This window comes from Apostichopus japonicus, chromosome 1 (genome assembly GCF_037975245.1).
Source record: "Apostichopus japonicus isolate 1M-3 chromosome 1, ASM3797524v1, whole genome shotgun sequence".
NCBI lineage: Eukaryota > Metazoa > Echinodermata > Holothuroidea > Aspidochirotida > Stichopodidae > Apostichopus > Apostichopus japonicus.
Genome location: NC_092561.1, coordinates 17927965 through 17947228, shown reverse-complemented (window position 1 = coordinate 17947228; position 19264 = coordinate 17927965). Strand labels below are relative to the sequence as shown.

The 19264-nt window shown below is 36.3% G+C and overlaps 1 protein-coding gene across 1 annotated transcript; it reads right to left on the bottom strand.

The window, feature by feature from the left end:
* Positions 1-784: 784 nt before the first annotated feature.
* Positions 785-13131, bottom strand: LOC139969606 (2-Hydroxyacid oxidase 2-like). Its single transcript, XM_071974722.1, has 9 exons — positions 13050-13131; positions 8228-8436; positions 7650-7801; positions 6764-7034; positions 5825-6009; positions 3651-3742; positions 2881-3042; positions 1608-1677; positions 785-1062 (listed from the first exon to the last, which is right to left on the bottom strand). The coding sequence occupies exons 2-9, from the start codon at positions 8377-8379 to the stop codon at positions 992-994; spliced, it is 1155 nt and encodes a 384-aa protein (XP_071830823.1). The 5' UTR covers positions 8380-8436; positions 13050-13131; the 3' UTR covers positions 785-991.
* Positions 13132-19264: the final 6133 nt, after the last annotated feature.

Sequence of the window (19264 nt, the reverse complement as noted above, 5' to 3'; positions counted from 1 at the left end):
TGTCCCACTGGTTTAGGGGTTGTATGGAATAGTAAAATGATATAGATATATTTCATAGATATATTTCATAGATATATTTCATAGATATAGTTCATAGATATATTTCATAGATATAGTTCATAGATATATTTCATAGACATATTTTATAGACATATTTTATAGATATATTTCATAGATATATTTCATAGATATATTTCATAGATATATTTCATAGATATATTTCATAGATATATTTCATAGATATATTTCATAGATATATTTCATAGATATATTTCATAGATATATTTCATAGATATATGTCACAGATATATGTCACAGATATATGTCATAGATATATGTCATAGATATATGTCATAGATATATGTCATAGATATATGTCATAGACCTATGTCATAGATATATTTCATAGATATATGTCATAGATATATTTCATAGATGTATGTCAAACAAACATCATTCGTAGCAGGCGGCATTGGTCTTTTTTAGAAACCACAACGAAGAGTTTGTGATATTAACTTAAATGCAAAAACATGCTATCATGTGTTTCAGCAATAATACTGGAACACAACTTCCTCATACAAGAAAAATGAAAAAGATAACAGTCATCGCAAGCTATGCCAAGTTCCACGTGGTTAAAGATGAAACTACAGATACTCATAAAATAGTTGCACTCCAAGGGGTGCGCAAATGGTTCGAAAAATCATTTGTTTATGTTTTAATTAAGCATTTACTATCGAATATCGACGGGTGAACATGTCTGTATCTTCTGTAAGTCCCGTTATGAACTTGTCATTTATTAAACTTTATCGATGCAGCCTCATAGAGTTGCCCATAATCACGAATTCTAGGCACAAACGTCACTGTACTACTCGAAATGTGTTCGCATTCTCGACATATCTGTTAAAAAAATTCAACTTGGTGTGTGCATCTCGAAACACCTCCACCGAACCGAATGTCAGATATGAGATGAGCGATATGGTTCATAATGTCATCACAGTTTTGCGTGAAATTCAGATTCATGCTTAACAAGCGACCGGTCTAATTCTTGCAACGATGAACAACCTGAATGAGAAAACAAGAATAAATCAGTGTTCAATAATAAACGGATTAAAAGTTTCTATAATAGATGATGAAACTATCGACATAATTCAACAGATTAGCCCCACAGTCATTAGCTCCAGGGTTTCATAAAGAAGAGGGTTTGGGTCAAGGGACTTTAAGGCAAACTGCCGTGTAGGTGAGGGTGTGTTGGCGGAGGGGTAAAGGCGTGGTAAACATTTACACCTTGCCATTGACCCCGCGTTAGTAAGAGGAACCTTTAAAAAAAAGCTTTCTGAAGTTGTCTTATATACTATGATGATTATCATGCTTGTTCTAACCATGGTATAATAGGCTGTAAGTTGGATCGAAATACTGCAAATGTTCAGTCATAAGGCAATAGTCAACGTTAAGATGTATATGTAAACTTCAGTCACTACCCAAACACCAGAATATGTTGAATAACGTATAAGTAGTCAATTTAACTTCCGTGGTATTTGTAGCATGATATACTATAACAAATATACAATAACATATATATTTCTATCAATTATTAAAAAGAGACTTACCGCATAATGACATACAAATTGTCAACTCTTTCTCTAAGATCTTTAGTACTTGATATACACCATCCTCTCCCTAATGAAAATTAACCAGAAAACGAACACGTTTATTGGTTCCGATGCCCAAACAAATTCATACAGTGGTAAGCCGTACATGATAAATATTCATGAACTTGTGCACACCAAAAGAGGGATGGTGACTATATGACTAATGCGTCAACATATAAAGGAAGTTATTGTACTAGAAATCCCTTATCCTGTTGACAAAGTTTTTTTTTTAGTGACATCGTGTGAAAAGAGATACATGCATAGATATTAATGATGTCAAATGTTATGATCTTATAAGAATGTATTGTATCTATCTATTGTACTTACATTGTATTATCCAAGCATATATGTATAAAGCTAATTAAACATACTATACTAGAGATATTCGATGAAGAAGATCATGTTATTGATTAATATTCATGATATGCACACACACAAAAAAAAAACATGGCTGATTGTATGAATGTAGTGTGACAAACCTAATATGTCAAGGATGGAAACTATGAAACGTTTGGTTCTTCACACACACACACATACGCCAACTTTACTACATAGGTTACGATGAGCATTGGTACCACAATTCATGGTGTTGAAGACAAATCAGAAGAGTTTTGTCTATAATTATTATGAAGTCGATATCTTCCAACGTGAAATAATTTATGCTGTTCAGCTGCCAATTTACATGTTTGTGCATAGTTTTATATATTTGTTGAATATCACTGAAAGTAGAAACTAAACACATTATTCAACGAAGAGTCGATCATGTTCAGATAAGAGTGACTACGCTGATACGTCAGCTTCGAAATTCCAACTTTCAGAGAGGGTGATATATACTTGTCAAATAAATCTTAATACTTATTACAATAGTTTCATTATGCTTTTCTAATAATACCTGAAAGTGTCTATAGTGATAACTTCAAAATTAATACTCTCCTTAAGTAGATGCTTTAGAGAGAAAAAAAATCTGAAACGGATATTGAACCATGATTTTCGATCATTATTAACTATTTTCCAATACTTTTCATCTTAAATTTAATTGCTCATACAACTCAGAGAAGACAGAATAAAACAACATGATCAACACGATTGCAATGAGCAAACGCTATTGGTCCAATATTTGCAAAATTACAAGAAAAATATAACTGCATCTTTGTAACAGCCTGATTATATTTGCCTTGTCAATGTATGCATCTATAGTTTGACGTATGAATTAACTCTTTATCTTACTTACATTGACTGCTAAACCGTATAAGGCAGGACGGCCAATGAAAACGGCTCTTGCACCAAGAGCCAGTGCTTTCACAACGTCATTTCCGGTACGAATCCCTCCGTCCATATACACTTCCAGCTTTGTGTCCTTCAAGGCATCAACGATTTCTGGCAATGCCTCGAGCTAAGTAAAGTATGAATTAAGAATGAATAAAGTAATGAATAAAGTAAAGTAAGAGTCCCTTATTAAATGATGGAAAAGGATATAATTATCAAGGAAATTTTTCGCACATATGAACATAGTGGCTTATTCCGACATCTGGTGAATCGATGAATCTTTCACTATGCAAACACATTTGGTTGAGAACCTGTGAAAGCGAAGGCACTCGTAAGAAAGACTTGTACAAAAAGGAGGTAACCTCAAGCAACATGTCATGGCCAATTTAACAGGATGCAGTGTTCTTAAAGAATTTACCTCGAGCCCCTATGAAAGAGATTCTAGCGGATGGAATTTACACTGAAGATATCTAGTTGTAAGCATTCGGAATGCGCAGTGTTAAAAAATTGATAGGCTTAGTAGATTGAAGTGCATGAATTGATTGTATGGAGACCGGTAAGAGAACACCACCTCAAACCGCGTAGAGAAACGTTGCAGTATTTTCCAGACTATGGTTATGTCTGTGTGGTTAAGACATCCTGCTCCCTAGACTAATCAAGTGTTTGGTACAAACTTTATTCCTAGATCGATTAAAGCTTCTAAACATAAGCTTATGATAAATGTATGAACCTTACTGGTGCAGGAGATCCATCTAACTGACGTCCTCCGTGGGCAGAAACAAGAATAGCAGCAACACCGAAAGCTGCTGCCTTGCGTGCAGAATCAGCTGACATGAAAGACAGAAATTAAAGATAGACTTTATATATCCGCATCAGACCTAAGATACAGTGGAAATAGCTACATGTCAATGTACATAACTTCATCAGACCTAAGATACAGTGGGAATAGCTGCATGTCAATGTACATAACTTCATCAGACCCAAGATACAGTGGGAATAGCTGCATGTCAATGTACATAACTTCATCAGACCCAAAATACAGTGGGAATAGCTGCATGTCAATGTACATAACTTCATCAGACCCAAGATACAGTGGGAATAGCTGCATGTCAATGTACATAACTTCATCAGACCCAAGATACAGTGGGAATAGCTGCATGTCAATGTGCATAACTTCATCAGACCCAAGATACAGTGGGAAGAGCTGCATGTCAATGTACATAACTTCATCAGACCCAAGATACAGTGGGAATAGCTGCATGTCAATGTACATAACTTCATCAGACCCAAGATACAGCGGGAATAGCTGCATGTCAATGTACATAACTTCATCAGACCTAAGATACAGTGGGAATAGCTGCATGTCAATGAATATAACTTCATCAGACCCAAGATACAGTGGGAATAGCTGCATGTCAATGTACATAACTTCATCAGACCTAAGATACAGTGGGAATAGCTGCATGTCAATGTACATAACTTCATCAGACCCAAAATACAGTGGGAATAGCTGCATGTCAATGTACATAACTTCATCAGACCCAAGATACAGTGGGAATAGCTGCATGTCAATGTACATAACTTCATCAGACCCAAGATACAGTGGGAATAGCTGCATGTCAATGTACATAACATGTTGCATGTTTGAAGTATATCTCAGTCAGCTTTCTCTTCACGATTAGGTTTAATAAACCTAAACGGTTCAAGAAGGAGTCTTCTTCTTGTCTTTAAAGGATGACTTCATGTAGAAGGCAGCCATTCGCCACATAACACACTCAGCCCCACGTGAGCACACCAGTCCCCTATTTAAGAAACTCAACTTACTAAAATTGCACGATCTCATTAAAGTTAAGCTTGCATTATTTGCCTACAAGACCTGGAATGGATTACTACCAGCTGCCTTTGACAATTTTTTAACCAGTAACAGAGATGTACATAATAATAACACGAGGCATGCTAATCATGCCCACTGTAATCTCTACAATACCACCATTGGAGCTTTAAGCCTACAAAACCGTGCAACAAAAACATGGAATCTTCTAACGAACGATTTAAAGAGTAAAAAGTCAGTCACATCCTTTAAGAAGTAGTTTTGTAAGGAAATAATAGCTAGTTACTGAATAAAACTAAATTATACCTGTATGTAATTACTATATATATATATTGAACATTTAATTTGTACTTATATCTATGTATATGTATTTATACACATATATATATTTTCTTTTGTTTTGTTTTGTTTTTTTCTTTTCTTTTCTTTTCTTTCTTCAGGGAGTCTTCCACATTGTTAAGCTTTTAAGCTTTATGGAAGACTTCCCTCCACTTTGTACTTTTGTGGCAAAACAAATAAATAAATTAAAAAAAGTTAGTATCGATATTGTATAGCTATTCCGGTTTACATGATATTCAGTTCTCAAGTACACGAAATGTCATGAATGCTCCTGGGAGTCCTGGGGGTACAATAATGACGCAGGCCTAATTTGTAATGTTGTCAATATATTGTTTCATAAATTGTAATCATGAAATCAAAATATATTATTTAATCTTCATGAAAGGAACAGAGCAGCCATGTCATTCTATGATGCTAGTTCTTTAAATATGTAATGCATCGTAAACATGTTACGTAATGCCATGTTTTACTGGAGAGTCAGCAACTTTACATTATGAGCATTACATATTTAGAGGGTTATATCTCAAAAATGGCTACAACATATATATATATCATCCGTTCATTTATTAAATCATAATGTCAGAATCAGTGAGAATTGGATGCATTTATATATAAATACTCCTTAGAGAATTGTGGGTAACTTAAGTCTCGATTTTTGGCCATGCTAAGTCATCCCATTCTGAACTAGAATTATATGTATAGAATAAATCATTTTAGTCATATTTTACCAGATTCGTACCTGTTAGTACTCCTTTCAGAACAATCGGTAACTTAGTCTCGCTTTTCAACCATGCTAATTCATCCCAATCTCCGAAACAAAATGTTTCTTTATGGGCCAGTTGATCTGATTTCCAAAGTTCAGCTACTGAATGCTGCTGTGCAAAATCTCTCTTCTTACCACCGATGTATCTGATATTGGCAGAACTGGAAGAGAAAGACAATTGAGTAATACATTGACCTCCACCAAAAACAAAACAGGTCTTCTACTAAATATGATGAATACAATGCCAATACAATGCCATAATGACTGCCTTGGTTACGGTTTCTAATCGACACCAACAATGCTAGAATGAGTAGAAAGATGATAAGAAAAGCTCTAATACTCACAAATTGGAGGAAAGAGTACCTCTGTACATAAATGAGTTTTTAAACCTGTTTAGACAATATTATGAACAAGTTAATGTATTGAGTCTACACAGGAGACAAGATTGTTGTAAGCACACTGATTCTCATCACCAGGTGAAGTAATGGCTTGCATTTTGCAAAGGAGTAAAATGTTTTTGCATACAATTAAAACCAATAAATTGGTCAAAATTTATTCACGGAAGTGGGATACTGTGTTTCTGGAACAGGTGCAGACACAGCATGCTTCTAATAGAAAGGAATGATGGCGCCATCGCGGATAATTCTATTAAATATATTTGTTCATGATTTGCAGAATATGAGGACTATTGCAATGTTGAACTTTTAAGGTTTAAGAATTATATTTAAATAATATGGAGTTGCATTTGATACTTGAAGATTGGAAAACTGACTGCAGGATATTTATAAACAATGTAACAGAGCAAAGAAAGTTAGCAATCTAGGCTTTAATTTGGTGGCGATCCATTTCAATCATATAAAATCAATTTGAAACATCTGAATCAGTCAGCAAGGGAAAACATGGCAATATGCTTACGGTGTCTTCAAATGAATATTCTTGAAACAGTCTCTCATATTCCGATTTGAACCAGATGCCTTGTGTTCTACTGGAGAATCAACCGTGACCACAATAGCCTTGAACCCGAGCCTCTCAGCGTTTCTTACAATGTGTAATGTATTTCGCCTGTCTTCAAATAGATAAGTTTGTGCCCAATAATGACCATCTTTAGGTACCATTGCAGCAAAATCTTCAATAGGCAAGTCCCCTACAGAAGTTAATATTTTCACGGTGCCTGCTCTTGCTGCCGCTGCTCAGTTAGAGGCCAAAAAAAAAAGAATAAGAAAAAATTGATGCAATAATGTATTCGGACGAAATATCTAGACTCCCTTTGATATGTAGCCTATATGTATACCTTGAAATAACAAGACATAAACATCTGTGTTCGTTCTCTCCAATAGTGATTTCATTGCTATCACCCTCCGTCATTTCACTGTAATGTTTTGAAATGAGTACCTTCCGTGTGGCTTCAAGCAAATATATATATATATATACACACACACATATATATATATATATATACATATATATATATCTATATATATATATATATATCTATATATATATATATATGTATATGTATATATATATATGTGTATATGTATATATATATCTATATATATATATATATATGTATATGTATATATATATATGTGTATATGTATATATATATATATATATATATATATATATATACATACATATAAACTGATTAAAGAAAGTCAATCTGGATCGGCCCAAACATGCAAAGAGAACTAACGAACAAAATATGATAGCCGGGTAGATCTTTCCGATTCTGCAATGTATGTACTTCCCAGACAGTTTTCTGTGTTATGGGTTACTGTGTTCTAACTCGACCATTTACCTCGACCAGCGTTCGCATCACCATCTGCATGTAGGTAGCTGTATCCGGCGACTGGTGAAATACCTATTGGTATGGCTATTGGCTGACCAAGTACTGTGGTGAATGTGCTCCTTTGACGCTTCGCGGAAAGAATACGCGGCTGGAAGCGATATCTGCAAAATCAATGGATGATATTAACTAGCCTGGCTGTCAAAATTTACGTTAAAAGAAAAGGTTACATGTGGTATATTCCTGGCACGAAAACTAAAAGATAGATCCAGTCATTTCATCCCGCCCCTTAAACCGCTGAACTTGTTTAACCGAGTGATCATGGTAGTGGTTGTCACATTTCTGATCGGACAACCGACAAAATGACGAATACAAATTGAAATTAATGCGGTTACTGTACAGCAATCCTTGCTACCAATTCGGTTTCATCAGGTGTCTTCCATTTTGTACATGTATATGTAGATTTTAAACTTTGTGAAATATTACTGTTTCATCTTTCACCGACTGAGGCTAGAAATGTCAACAGAAACATAAAAATCACGCCAAAAAAAACAAACATTAAAAAGAAATAAAATCTATCACATCTTTACCTCTTGAAGGCTCGCAAGCTTTCTTCGAAAGTCTGCCTGTCTCCTGTACCTAACTTTATGTATGACCAAAAGATTGGCGACTTCTTTTCTACTTTTTCCTTAGCTAAGCGTTCCATCTCAGCAAGAGAATAAGCTCCAAAGGATGTGTTCATCTTTGTGCCTTGGTGATGAGCGTTATGTGAAGGAATAAACGGATCTTTAGTAATTACCTGAGAATTCAATGAAACAAACAGACTTTGGATAGAACTTGAAAAAATATATTTCTCTGTGCTTTCTGACTATTTTCAATGGAAGTCCTAGATTGTCCGGTACATCGTTGACTACTTACAAATGGCCTCATTCTCCTGTCATTTTAATATTGTTTTCATCTTGAAAATCAATCTCCAAGTTCCCTCAGATGTCTTTGGTGATACATGGTGTCTCACATACATGTGCATACTTAACTCGTCATGCATTACAATTTATCGCTTCATTACCTCACAAAGGATGCATATCTTTTCCACAAACATTTAATCTTCCACTTTATTTGCTTGGGGAGAACAAGGACTTCATTATGTTGCATAGTAGGCTTCTTAATCAGCAATTCCAATTCAGTTAAGCCCATATAGGCCTACTGTGCAAATAGCAGACTGCCATCTCAGTCCCAACTAATTAAGCTTTTTATCACTAATACTTGTAGTTAGTTTTGCTTTCCTATCCTAGCTATTGGATATCGTGACCGGACAAATACCCCCAGACAAATACCCCGGACGAATACCCCCCAGTAAATAACCCCCCGAACGATTACCCACCGGACAATTTACCCCCGGACAAATACCATCCCGGACAATTAATCCCCAGGACAACTACCACCCGGACAGATACCCCCTGGACAATTACCCCGAGGACAAAAAACCCCCCGACAACTACCCACACGGACAACTACCTCCTCGGACGAATACCCTCTAGACAATTACCCCCTGGATAAATACCCACGGACGAATATCCCCTGGACAAATGCCGTTAACTATTGGGGATAGAGGCAGCGACGGATACACAGGACTTTTTTTCGAGTTTAGTTTCCCGCGGGCCTCATCATATACCCTGGTCCCTAGGGCAACTACGAGAGCATATTTACAATTGGGTCAGGGTGTCGGTTAAACTGGCACCACTAGGGTCGTCGTGTGCCCTGGCTCTTTAACCTCCTCCCAATTTTTTAAAAAGATTCGAGCTGTTCATATATAAGCCCCAAAAAGTCCTGGATAGGGAGTCCTGACAATGGACCGAGGCCCGGGGCAAGATAGGTGGGGACGGCGGTTGAAGAAGCACGAGAGGGGATGGGGTTGGGCATTGGTCACTGATGGTAGTAACTATTGATTTACTATTAGTTATAGTGACACTATTCTGTATTATTAATCTCCGAACAATTTTCGGCTTATTGCGACTTACCACATTAAAACAAAATTCTGAGTAGATGTACTTGATGAATTTTTATGTTATGTTATGTTAGTTTTTGTATAGCGCTTTATATTGCATAACCATCTTAAAGCGCTTTGAATCCATGGTAATCAGGCTGGCTGCCGAGAATCCAGCGCACACGTCTAAGTTACCTCACAGGTACCCATTTATACACCTGGATTGAGAAGGGCAGTCGAGATAAATAGGCCTTGCCCAAAGACACAACATAATGGTGAGAACTGGAATCGAACCCACAATCCTGAGATCATATATAAAACCAATGTATTAGCCACTCGGCCACAACGCTATTGTAAGCTATTTTTTCTGGGAGTGCACGCCATTTTAAGATGAGAGAAGCGGAGGAAGGGGCAGGGAAAGAACAGCCACAACCACGGTCCACTCTTCTAGTTTGGTGTGCATGATCATAATCCATAGACCCCATGCTTTGTTTCATGGACCGCTGGGCTATTAGTCAAACCGGTTACGGTGTAACCCGTTATACCAGCAGAATTGCCTGTTATGTTTCAAAATAGTATGTACGATTGTATGAAAAATAAGAAAAGAAAGAGGCTTGAGACCACGACGTCACTACCATTTGAAAAAAGCTATTTCTATGGCTATTCATTTTGCAAAAACAATGATGATAATCTAAGAAATCAATTTAATTTTCCCTAATTATAATAATTATACATGCCAACTATATACAGAGTAGTGATTGCTACATTGCTACAACGCTAAAACCAATTGTCAAATTTCAAAACTTCTGTCAAGAAGTATATCTTTCATAAATAATAAATGAACTTCCCTAAAATCTACGAAGTATTCAATAGCGCTGTACAACCATAATAGAAAGCCAACTTGAAAAAATGAGTCTTCAAGCAAGACTTGAACTGACTGAGAGTGGGAGAACTCCGCACAGATATGGGCAGACCATTCCAGAGCTTGGGCCAGCCTGATGGAAAGGCACGGTCGCCATAGGATTTCAGTTTAGTTCTGGGAACAGTGAGAGTGAGTGTATTGCTAGAACGCAAGGTATAAAGAGTAGTGACCTGGAAGGACAGATCGTCTGACAAATAGGCGGGTACTATTCCATGAATGCACTTATACACCAGGAGCAGTACTTTGAACTTAATTCTGAATTCAACAGGCTACCAGTGCAAAGAATGGAGGATACTCAACGATGGTGTGTTGAAGTCATAGCAGTCTACAACAAGCCTGGCTGCGCTGTTCTGCAGACGTTGCAGTCTCTGAATCAGATACCCTGGAATACCATGAAGCAAACTATTGCAATGATCCAAATGGCTGTGAATGAACCAATTTCATTCTTTCTATCAAGGCACGGTCCACAGAAGCATATTAGTCTTTCCGCCTTGATATATCAGAATAATAATCTGATAGATCAGAACAATAATCTGATATATCAAATTTATAAACAGATATATCAGAATAATAATCTGATAGATCAGAACAGTAATCTGATATATCAAATTTATAATCAGATATATCAGTTTAATAATCTGATAGATCAGAACAATAATCTGATATATCAAATTTATAATCAGATATATCAGTTTAATAATCTGATATATCAGAATAATAATCTGATATATCAGAATAATAATCTGATATATCAGAATAATTATCGGATATATCAGAATAATAATCGGATATATCAGAATAATAATCGGATATATCAGAATAATAATCGGATATATCAGAATAATAATCGGATATATCAGATTAAGAAAATTTTCTTTCATGGCCCTAATGGGCTTTCTTACTACGAGTTTCATCAGCTAAAGGTCCGCTTGGTTCACGTGCTCGGGGGGGGGGGGGAGCACTTGGGCGTATTCTGGTTTAGTTCGGGTAGTAACCTTGGTGAGTTATCTGTGCCGGTGTATTTGCGCGGAAGGAGTTTTTCCGGAGGTAATTGCCGGGAGGTAGGGGGTAATTGTCTTCGGGGGTACTTGTCCGGGGGAGGGAATTTTCTGGGGGTAATTATCCTCGGGGGTACTTGTCTTCGGGGTCTTTGTCCGGGGGGTAACTTTAAAACTCTATTGTACATAAAATAGCAGTGCAGCTTTGAGGCTTTGGGTGAGCTGTTGAACTTCAATTTGCTAGAAGCGACACGCCGGAAGTAACTTATATGTACTATGGCCTCATTGAAGGTAGCAGCCACTACGAGCAGACACTAACAGCCACCCGAGCCGAAAAAGGTGTGAGCTTATATTTGTTCTTAACGTGTAGCATATTATGCATTTATATGCCAGGGTGTTATAACACACTAACACGTGTTATGTTTTGGGAGCATGCGAGAGCTAGATATGTTAAAGATACAATACAGTAAATCGTAGTGGTATTATATATATATTTTTTTTTTATGTTTTTTTTATTTATTTATTATTATTTTTTTAATGTAATATAAAATATTTTTATATTTTTTATTTTTTTTTATTTTTTATATTTTTATATATTTTTTTTAACACAGGCAGCAATAAAATGTGCCTCTAGCATAACACGTGTTATCATGTTATAACACAGATGCATATAAATGCGCAATATATTCAAGTCGAAAACGCTATTATAAGCAACTGTACAATTCGGTTCGGGTGCAACAGCAGCTACTAAGAGAAAAGGGGCAGTAAGACATGACACACAGTATTGCTATTGCGGTCGAGTGTGTTGTTCAATTAGTGCATAAATAAGAAAGGTATTGTTTTTCAAAATCGATTAATTTTAGTAATCGACCTCAATGAGATGTCTTGTTAGCACCATACTAGAGAGGTTCCTCTTTCACGTGGTATATCTCTACTCTCGGTAACAAGACCGATTTCTTGACCGCAAGTTGCCTTAAAGTTTCATTTTATTTCACGTGAACATGTTTGGCCTTTAACAGTATACATAGCGTGAACTATTATCGCTTTCAAACAGGTTGAAAAATGGAACCGCCTTGTTATTGTCCGCTAATTTAGACTGCCATTAGTGGCTGCTGGGGATCCACTTTCCCGCCACAGCATATTTACCTAGCGCTCGTCAACGGCGCGGCGCGTAACGTTGATGTATACACTATTGACTGATGTTAGTGGCTGCTCTTAATGACTGCTACCTTCAAACAGGTTATACTATGTACAAGTGTTCAAGCTTTCATAAAAACATGTAGTCTACACATACAGCAGAACCAAACAGACATACAGTACATATGCCTAATAGATAGCGTTGTAGACGACAATGGTCTTACCGCAGTACGGTATCCAAAAAAAGCTAACAATGTCAAACATATAAACAATTTACACTGAACTTGCACGCCACTCTCATAACACATTAATGGTTACTTTACAAGGTATACATAAGCCTCGGTTAAATCGATAATATGAAAAGTACAGACCTTCTCGTATCGCTCTATTTCAAAGTGATTCAAGGAACACCCATAGAGATTACTGATAGAGTAAAGGTAGAGAGGTACAGAATACCAGCACAACACTTCTCGTGTTGCAACTATAGTTGTGCCATCTCGCGAGATATAACACTAGCGTCTATCAATGCACCAGCAAAATTGACAATATTATTCATAATTCTAAAATATATAATATATAATTCGGGTGCAAATGTCAAAATATTATGAGGTTGCATACTCCTAATAGAGTCTATATCGACCCGACAGAAGGAAAAGTGCCAAACAAAAAGCAGCAGGGAGCACATATATGTTACATGTTTTATTGTGGCTTGCATTTTGAAGCGCATGCATGGAATTACATCTTTAACTTTTTACTAATTTGATAAATGGACAACTCATTTCGTGTAATTACGTTTAACGTCTAATTCTAATTTTAATAGGCGAACTGCAGTACTGTTTTGTAAGTCATAAATGGTTAAGAGCAGTGGTTCTCAAACTTTTTAAGACGATCGCCCCCTTCAACCATCTTGAACTGTCCCAATGCCCCCCCCCCCCTCTCACCATATCCCCTCCCCTCGACCTACAGTTCATAGTCGGCCGCTCAAGCGAGCAATGAGATTGTCCGAAGATATGCATATAGGAATTTAAAAATAGCTTACATACCCTACAAGACGATGAATTTTCTCTCAACAATATTTGCTTTCCTCAGTTAACTTTTTCTGTTTGCAAGAACAACAAAACCTGCAGAATGCGAGCTGCGTTGACTACACTATCAGTGACCAGCTCAGGGAATACTCCAAATGACAGGCTAAAATGGTGGCGCTATGCGCTTATAGGTTAAAAGAGATGTCTCTGCTACAATATAATCCAAACGCGAAAGACATGGACCAAGGGGAATTTCTAATACCATTTTTTGATAGATCTGGGGCACAATTTTTTTTTTTTTTTTTTTTCCCAGACCCCTGGGTGCCTTATTGTGCCCTACATCGCTGCAGTGATGTGTCGTAATCGTAGTGCCAAGGCCTACTCCCCCCCCCCCCTTACTCCCGGTGTGACCTGTAGTGCCCGTTGTTCCTGTTGTCTTCTTGTTGTTCATTGGCCGGAAAACCCCAGGGCATATATCAAAATTTCAACTGATGAATAATAGTAAGTATTTAACATTTATATAGCACCTAATACAATAGTTTCTAATCGCATAACAAAGGAAAATAGGAACAAAGCAAACAACAATAAGAAGGAAAAATAAACGATTTAAGTTGTGTTTTGAAAATTTCAAGTGTGGGGGAATCACGGATCGGGAGTTCATTCAAAAGGGCAGGTGTAACAACAGAAAATGCATGATAACCTTAGCGAGTCCTAAAAGAAGAAAAGAAAATGAAGAGAAGGAAGTGTTTGGGTGATATTGTTGGCACATTGGATGATAGAATGAGAAGAAAGGGAATTGACCAGAGGAGCCGTTATATGCCCATTGTGATCATATAATTGTCCCCCTGGGGGAAAATATTTACACATTGTAATTACTTAAAATCTGTTCATTTTGTCAATAGGGACCCCAAGTATTGACAGATAGGTATTGAAATGAAGTTTTAATTTTTATAATTTTTTTTTATAATTGAGCTAATTAGATATGTAAATATGCAAATGAGGTTATGATACAAACAATGCACTTTTTTTGCCCATTTGAAATTATTTTGATGAAATCTGCTGGACTTTTGATAGTTTGATGAGTTCAAGACATGTTATTTCATAAGTAAAATATTATTTGATGCTTGAATGTGAGGAATATGACTGATTTTCCCCCCTCCAAACAAACAAATGTATTCTGTAATACATTGGTAGCCACGCGTAACGGTAAGTCTATATATACCAATTGCGCTACATACACAATACATAGTACATACAGTGTGCAAACAGTGTGCATACAGTATGCGGCTTACCGTATCAGAATTTCAGAATTTCATGGTCAGAATCTTCTTCTCCAAAGGCTTGATGGTCAAATTGCCCATAAAAAGAAGGTCTAACGCCTCTTAGAAGTATTTAGCCATGATAATATGTGCTAAATAGTTACCGTTTCATTTACGTGAGTGATTGCATTGACCCTAAACCTGTTTGAACGTAGCAGCCACTAAGAGCAGCCACTAACAGCAGCCAATAGTGTATACATCAACATTACATGCCGTTGGCCACTGATGTTTGTACACTGTGACGAGCGCTGGGTACGCTGTGGCGGGAAAGTGGATCCCCAGCAGCCACTAAGGGCAGCCTAAATTAGCGGACAATAACAAGACTGCTACTTTTTCGTACCTGTTTTAAAGCGATAATAATTAACGCTATGAATACTGTAAAATGCCAATAATTGCACCATATGAGAGATGAGTTGTTGCTCTTTCATGTAATATAATTTTGGAATTTAATGATGGACGAAATCTGCATCCATATTGAACTGAAACTTGTGATCCTACCAAATCTTGTGGAGAAAGGCGTAAATGGCGGCAATTTTTATACAATTTTTTTTCTTTTTTTTCTTCAAATGTCTAAACAATTAATTTATGAGAATATGCAACAGTCAAGAGGGGTACAATGACGATGTTAAGTTATTCCTCTTACAAGTGGTATGAAAAAACAGCCAGTAACACTTTGATTTATTGAAATTCGATGGCTACAAACCGTTCGATCCTAACAGGAGTGGGATGCAAATGGGAAAATTAGCTCGAAACGCGCGGTAATGTGTTATGATCCAAACGTATTATTATTTCAAAATCGGTTAATTTGAGTAATCGACCTAGTTAGGAGGTCCGGTTAGCATCAAATCAAAGAAAACAATTTCTTCTTTCATGTGTAATACCTACTATCGGTAACAAAGCCGATTTTTTTGACCAAAAGTGGCCTAAACGTTTTAAAATATTGATTTTTTTTTTCTTCTTCAAAATCAATTAATTTTAGTTATGGAGCCTACTGGCATGTCTGGTTAGCACCACATTAAAGTAGAAAGATTCCTCTTTCACGTGGTATAACTCTACTATCGGTAACAAAAATGATTTCTTGACCAAAAGTGGCCTTAAAGTTTTAACCCCGATACGGACATCTCTAAACGCGCTGTATATACGTAGTGTGTAATGATCAGAAAAATGGTTAATTTTTATTTTTTCAAAATCGATTAACTTTAGTTATGGAGCCTACTGGCATGTCCGGTTAGCACCACATTAAAGTAGACAGGTTCATCTTTCACGTGATATACCTCTACTATCGGTAACAAAAATGATTTCTTGACCAAAAGTGGCATTAAAGTTTTAACCCCGATACGGACATCTCTAAACGCGCTGTATATACGTAATGTGTAATGATCAGATAAATTTATAATTTATATTTTTTTCAAAATCGATTAACTTAAGTTATGGTGCCTACTAGGATGTCCGAATAGGACAACATCAATGTAGAAAGGTTCATCTTTCACGTGATGTACCTCTACTATCGGTAACAAAAATGATTTCTTGACCAAAAGTGGCCTTAAAGTTTTAACCCCGATACGGACATCTCTAAACGCGCTGCATATACGTAGTGTGTAATGATAAGAAAAATGGTTAATTTTTTTTTTCCAAAATCGATTAACTTTAGTTATGGAGCCTACTGGCATGTCCGGTTAGCACCACATTAAAGTAGACAGGTTCATCTTTTACGTGATATACCTCTACTATCGGTAACAAAAATGATTTCTTGACCAAAAGTGGCCTTAAAGTTTTAACCCCGATACGGACATCTCTAAACGCGTTGTATATCTAATGTGTAATGATCCAAAAAATGATTTTTTTTTCTTCAAAATCGATTAACTTTAGTTATGGAGCCTACTGGCATGTCTGGTTAGCACCACATTAAAGTAGACAGGTTCATCTTTCACGTGATATACCTCTACTATCGGTAACAAAAATGATTTCTTGACCAAAAGTGGCCTTAAAGTTTTAACCCCGATACGGACATCTCTAAACGCGCTGTATATACGTAATGTGTAATGATCAGATAAATTTATAATTTATATTTTTTTCAAAATCGATTAACTTTAGTTATGGAGCCTACTGGCATGTCCGGTTAGCATCACATTAAAGTAGACAGGTTCATCTTTCACGTGATATACCTCTACTATTGGTAACAAAAATGATTTCTTGACCAAAAGTGGCCTTAAAGTTTTAACCCCGATACGGACATCTCTAAACGCGCTGTATATACGTAATGTGTAATGATAAGAAAAATGGTTAATTTTTATTTTTTCAAAATCGATTAACTTTAGTTATGGAGCCTACTAGGATGTCCGAATAAGACCACATTAAAGTAGAAAGGATCCTCTTTCACGTGGTATACCTCTACTATCGGTAACAAAAATGATTTCTTGACCAAAAATGACCTTAAAGTTTTAACCCCGATACGGACATCTCTCTAAACGCGCTATATACGTTATGTGTAATGATCAGAATTTCTTTTTTTTCTTCAAAATCGTTTAACTTTAGTTATGGAGCCTACTAGGATGTCCGAATAGGACCACATTAAAGTAGAAAGGTTCCTCTCTCACATGGTATACCTCTTCTATCGGTAACATAAATGATTTCTTGACCAAAAATGACCTTAAAGTTTTAACTCCGATACGGACCACTCTCTAAACGCGCTGTATATACGTTATGTGTAATGTTTAGAATTTCTTTTTTTTCTTCAAAATCGTTTAACTTTAGTTATGGAGCCTACTAGGATGTCCGAATAGGACCACATTAAAGTGAAAAGGTTCCTCTTTCACGTGGTATACCTCTACTGTCGGTAACAAAAATGATTTCTTGACCAAAAGTGACCTTAAAGTTTTAACCCCGATACAGACCCTTCTCTAAACGCGCTGTATATACGTAGTGTGTAATGATCAGAAAAATGGTTAATTTTTATTTTTTCAAAATCGATTAACTTTAGTTATGGAGCCTACTGGCATGTCCGGTTAGCACCACATTAAAGTAGACAGGTTCATCTTTTACGTGATATACCTCTACTATCGGTAACAAAATGATTTCTTGACCAAAAGTGGCCTTAAAGTTTTAACCCCGATACGGACATCTCTAAACGCGCTGTATATACGTAATGTGTAATGATCAGATAAATTTATAATTTATATTTTTTTCAAAATCGATTAACTTTAGTTATGGAGCCTACTAGGATGTCCGAATAGGACAACATCAATGTAGAAAGGTTCATCTTTCACGTGATGTACCTCTACTATCGGTAACAAAAATGATTTCTTGACCAAAAGTGGCCTTAAAGTTTTAACCCCGATACGGACATCTCTAAACGCGCTGCATATACGTAGTGTGTAATGATAAGAAAAATGGTTAATTTTTTTTTTCCAAAATCGATTAACTTTAGTTATGGAGCCTACTGGCATGTCCGGTTAGCACCACATTAAAGTAGACAGGTTCATCTTTTACGTGATATACCTCTACTATCGGTAACAAAAATGATTTCTTGACCAAAAGTGGCCTTAAAGTTTTAACCCCGATACGGACATCTCTAAACGCGTTGTATATCTAATGTGTAATGATCCAAAAAATGATTTTTTTTTCTTCAAAATCGATTAACTTTAGTTATGGAGCCTACTGGCATGTCTGGTTAGCACCACATTAAAGTAGACAGGTTCATCTTTCACGTGATATACCTCTACTATCGGTAACAAAAATGATTTCTTGACCAAAAGTGGCCTTAAAGTTTTAACCCCGATACGGACATCTCTAAACGCGCTGTATATACGTAATGTGTAATGATCAGATAAATTTATAATTTATATTTTTTTCAAAATCGATTAACTTTAGTTATGGAGCCTACTGGCATGTCCGGTTAGCATCACATTAAAGTAGACAGGTTCATCTTTCACGTGATATACCTCTACTATTGGTAACAAAAATGATTTCTTGACCAAAAGTGGCCTTAAAGTTTTAACCCCGATACGGACATCTCTAAACGCGCTGTATATACGTAATGTGTAATGATAAGAAAAATGGTTAATTTTTATTTTTTCAAAATCGATTAACTTTAGTTATGGAGCCTACTAGGATGTCCGAATAAGACCACATTAAAGTAGAAAGGATCCTCTTTCACGTGGTATACCTCTACTATCGGTAACAAAAATGATTTCTTGACCAAAAATGACCTTAAAGTTTTAACCCCGATACGGACATCTCTCT

Bases quoted from the DNA above. Each gene is read 5' to 3' on its own strand.
- LOC139969606 (XM_071974722.1), bottom strand. From the start codon at position 8,379: ATGAACACATCCTTTGGAGCTTATTCTCTTGCTGAGATGGAACGCTTA. The intron at 6,010-6,763 runs GTAAGCATATTG...TTTCTCTTCCAG, and splicing joins AATATTCATTTGAAGACACC to TTCTGCCAATATCAGATACA. The intron at 1,678-2,880 runs GTAAGTAAGATA...AATTTTCATTAG, and splicing joins TATACGGTTTAGCAGTCAAT to GGAGAGGATGGTGTATATCA.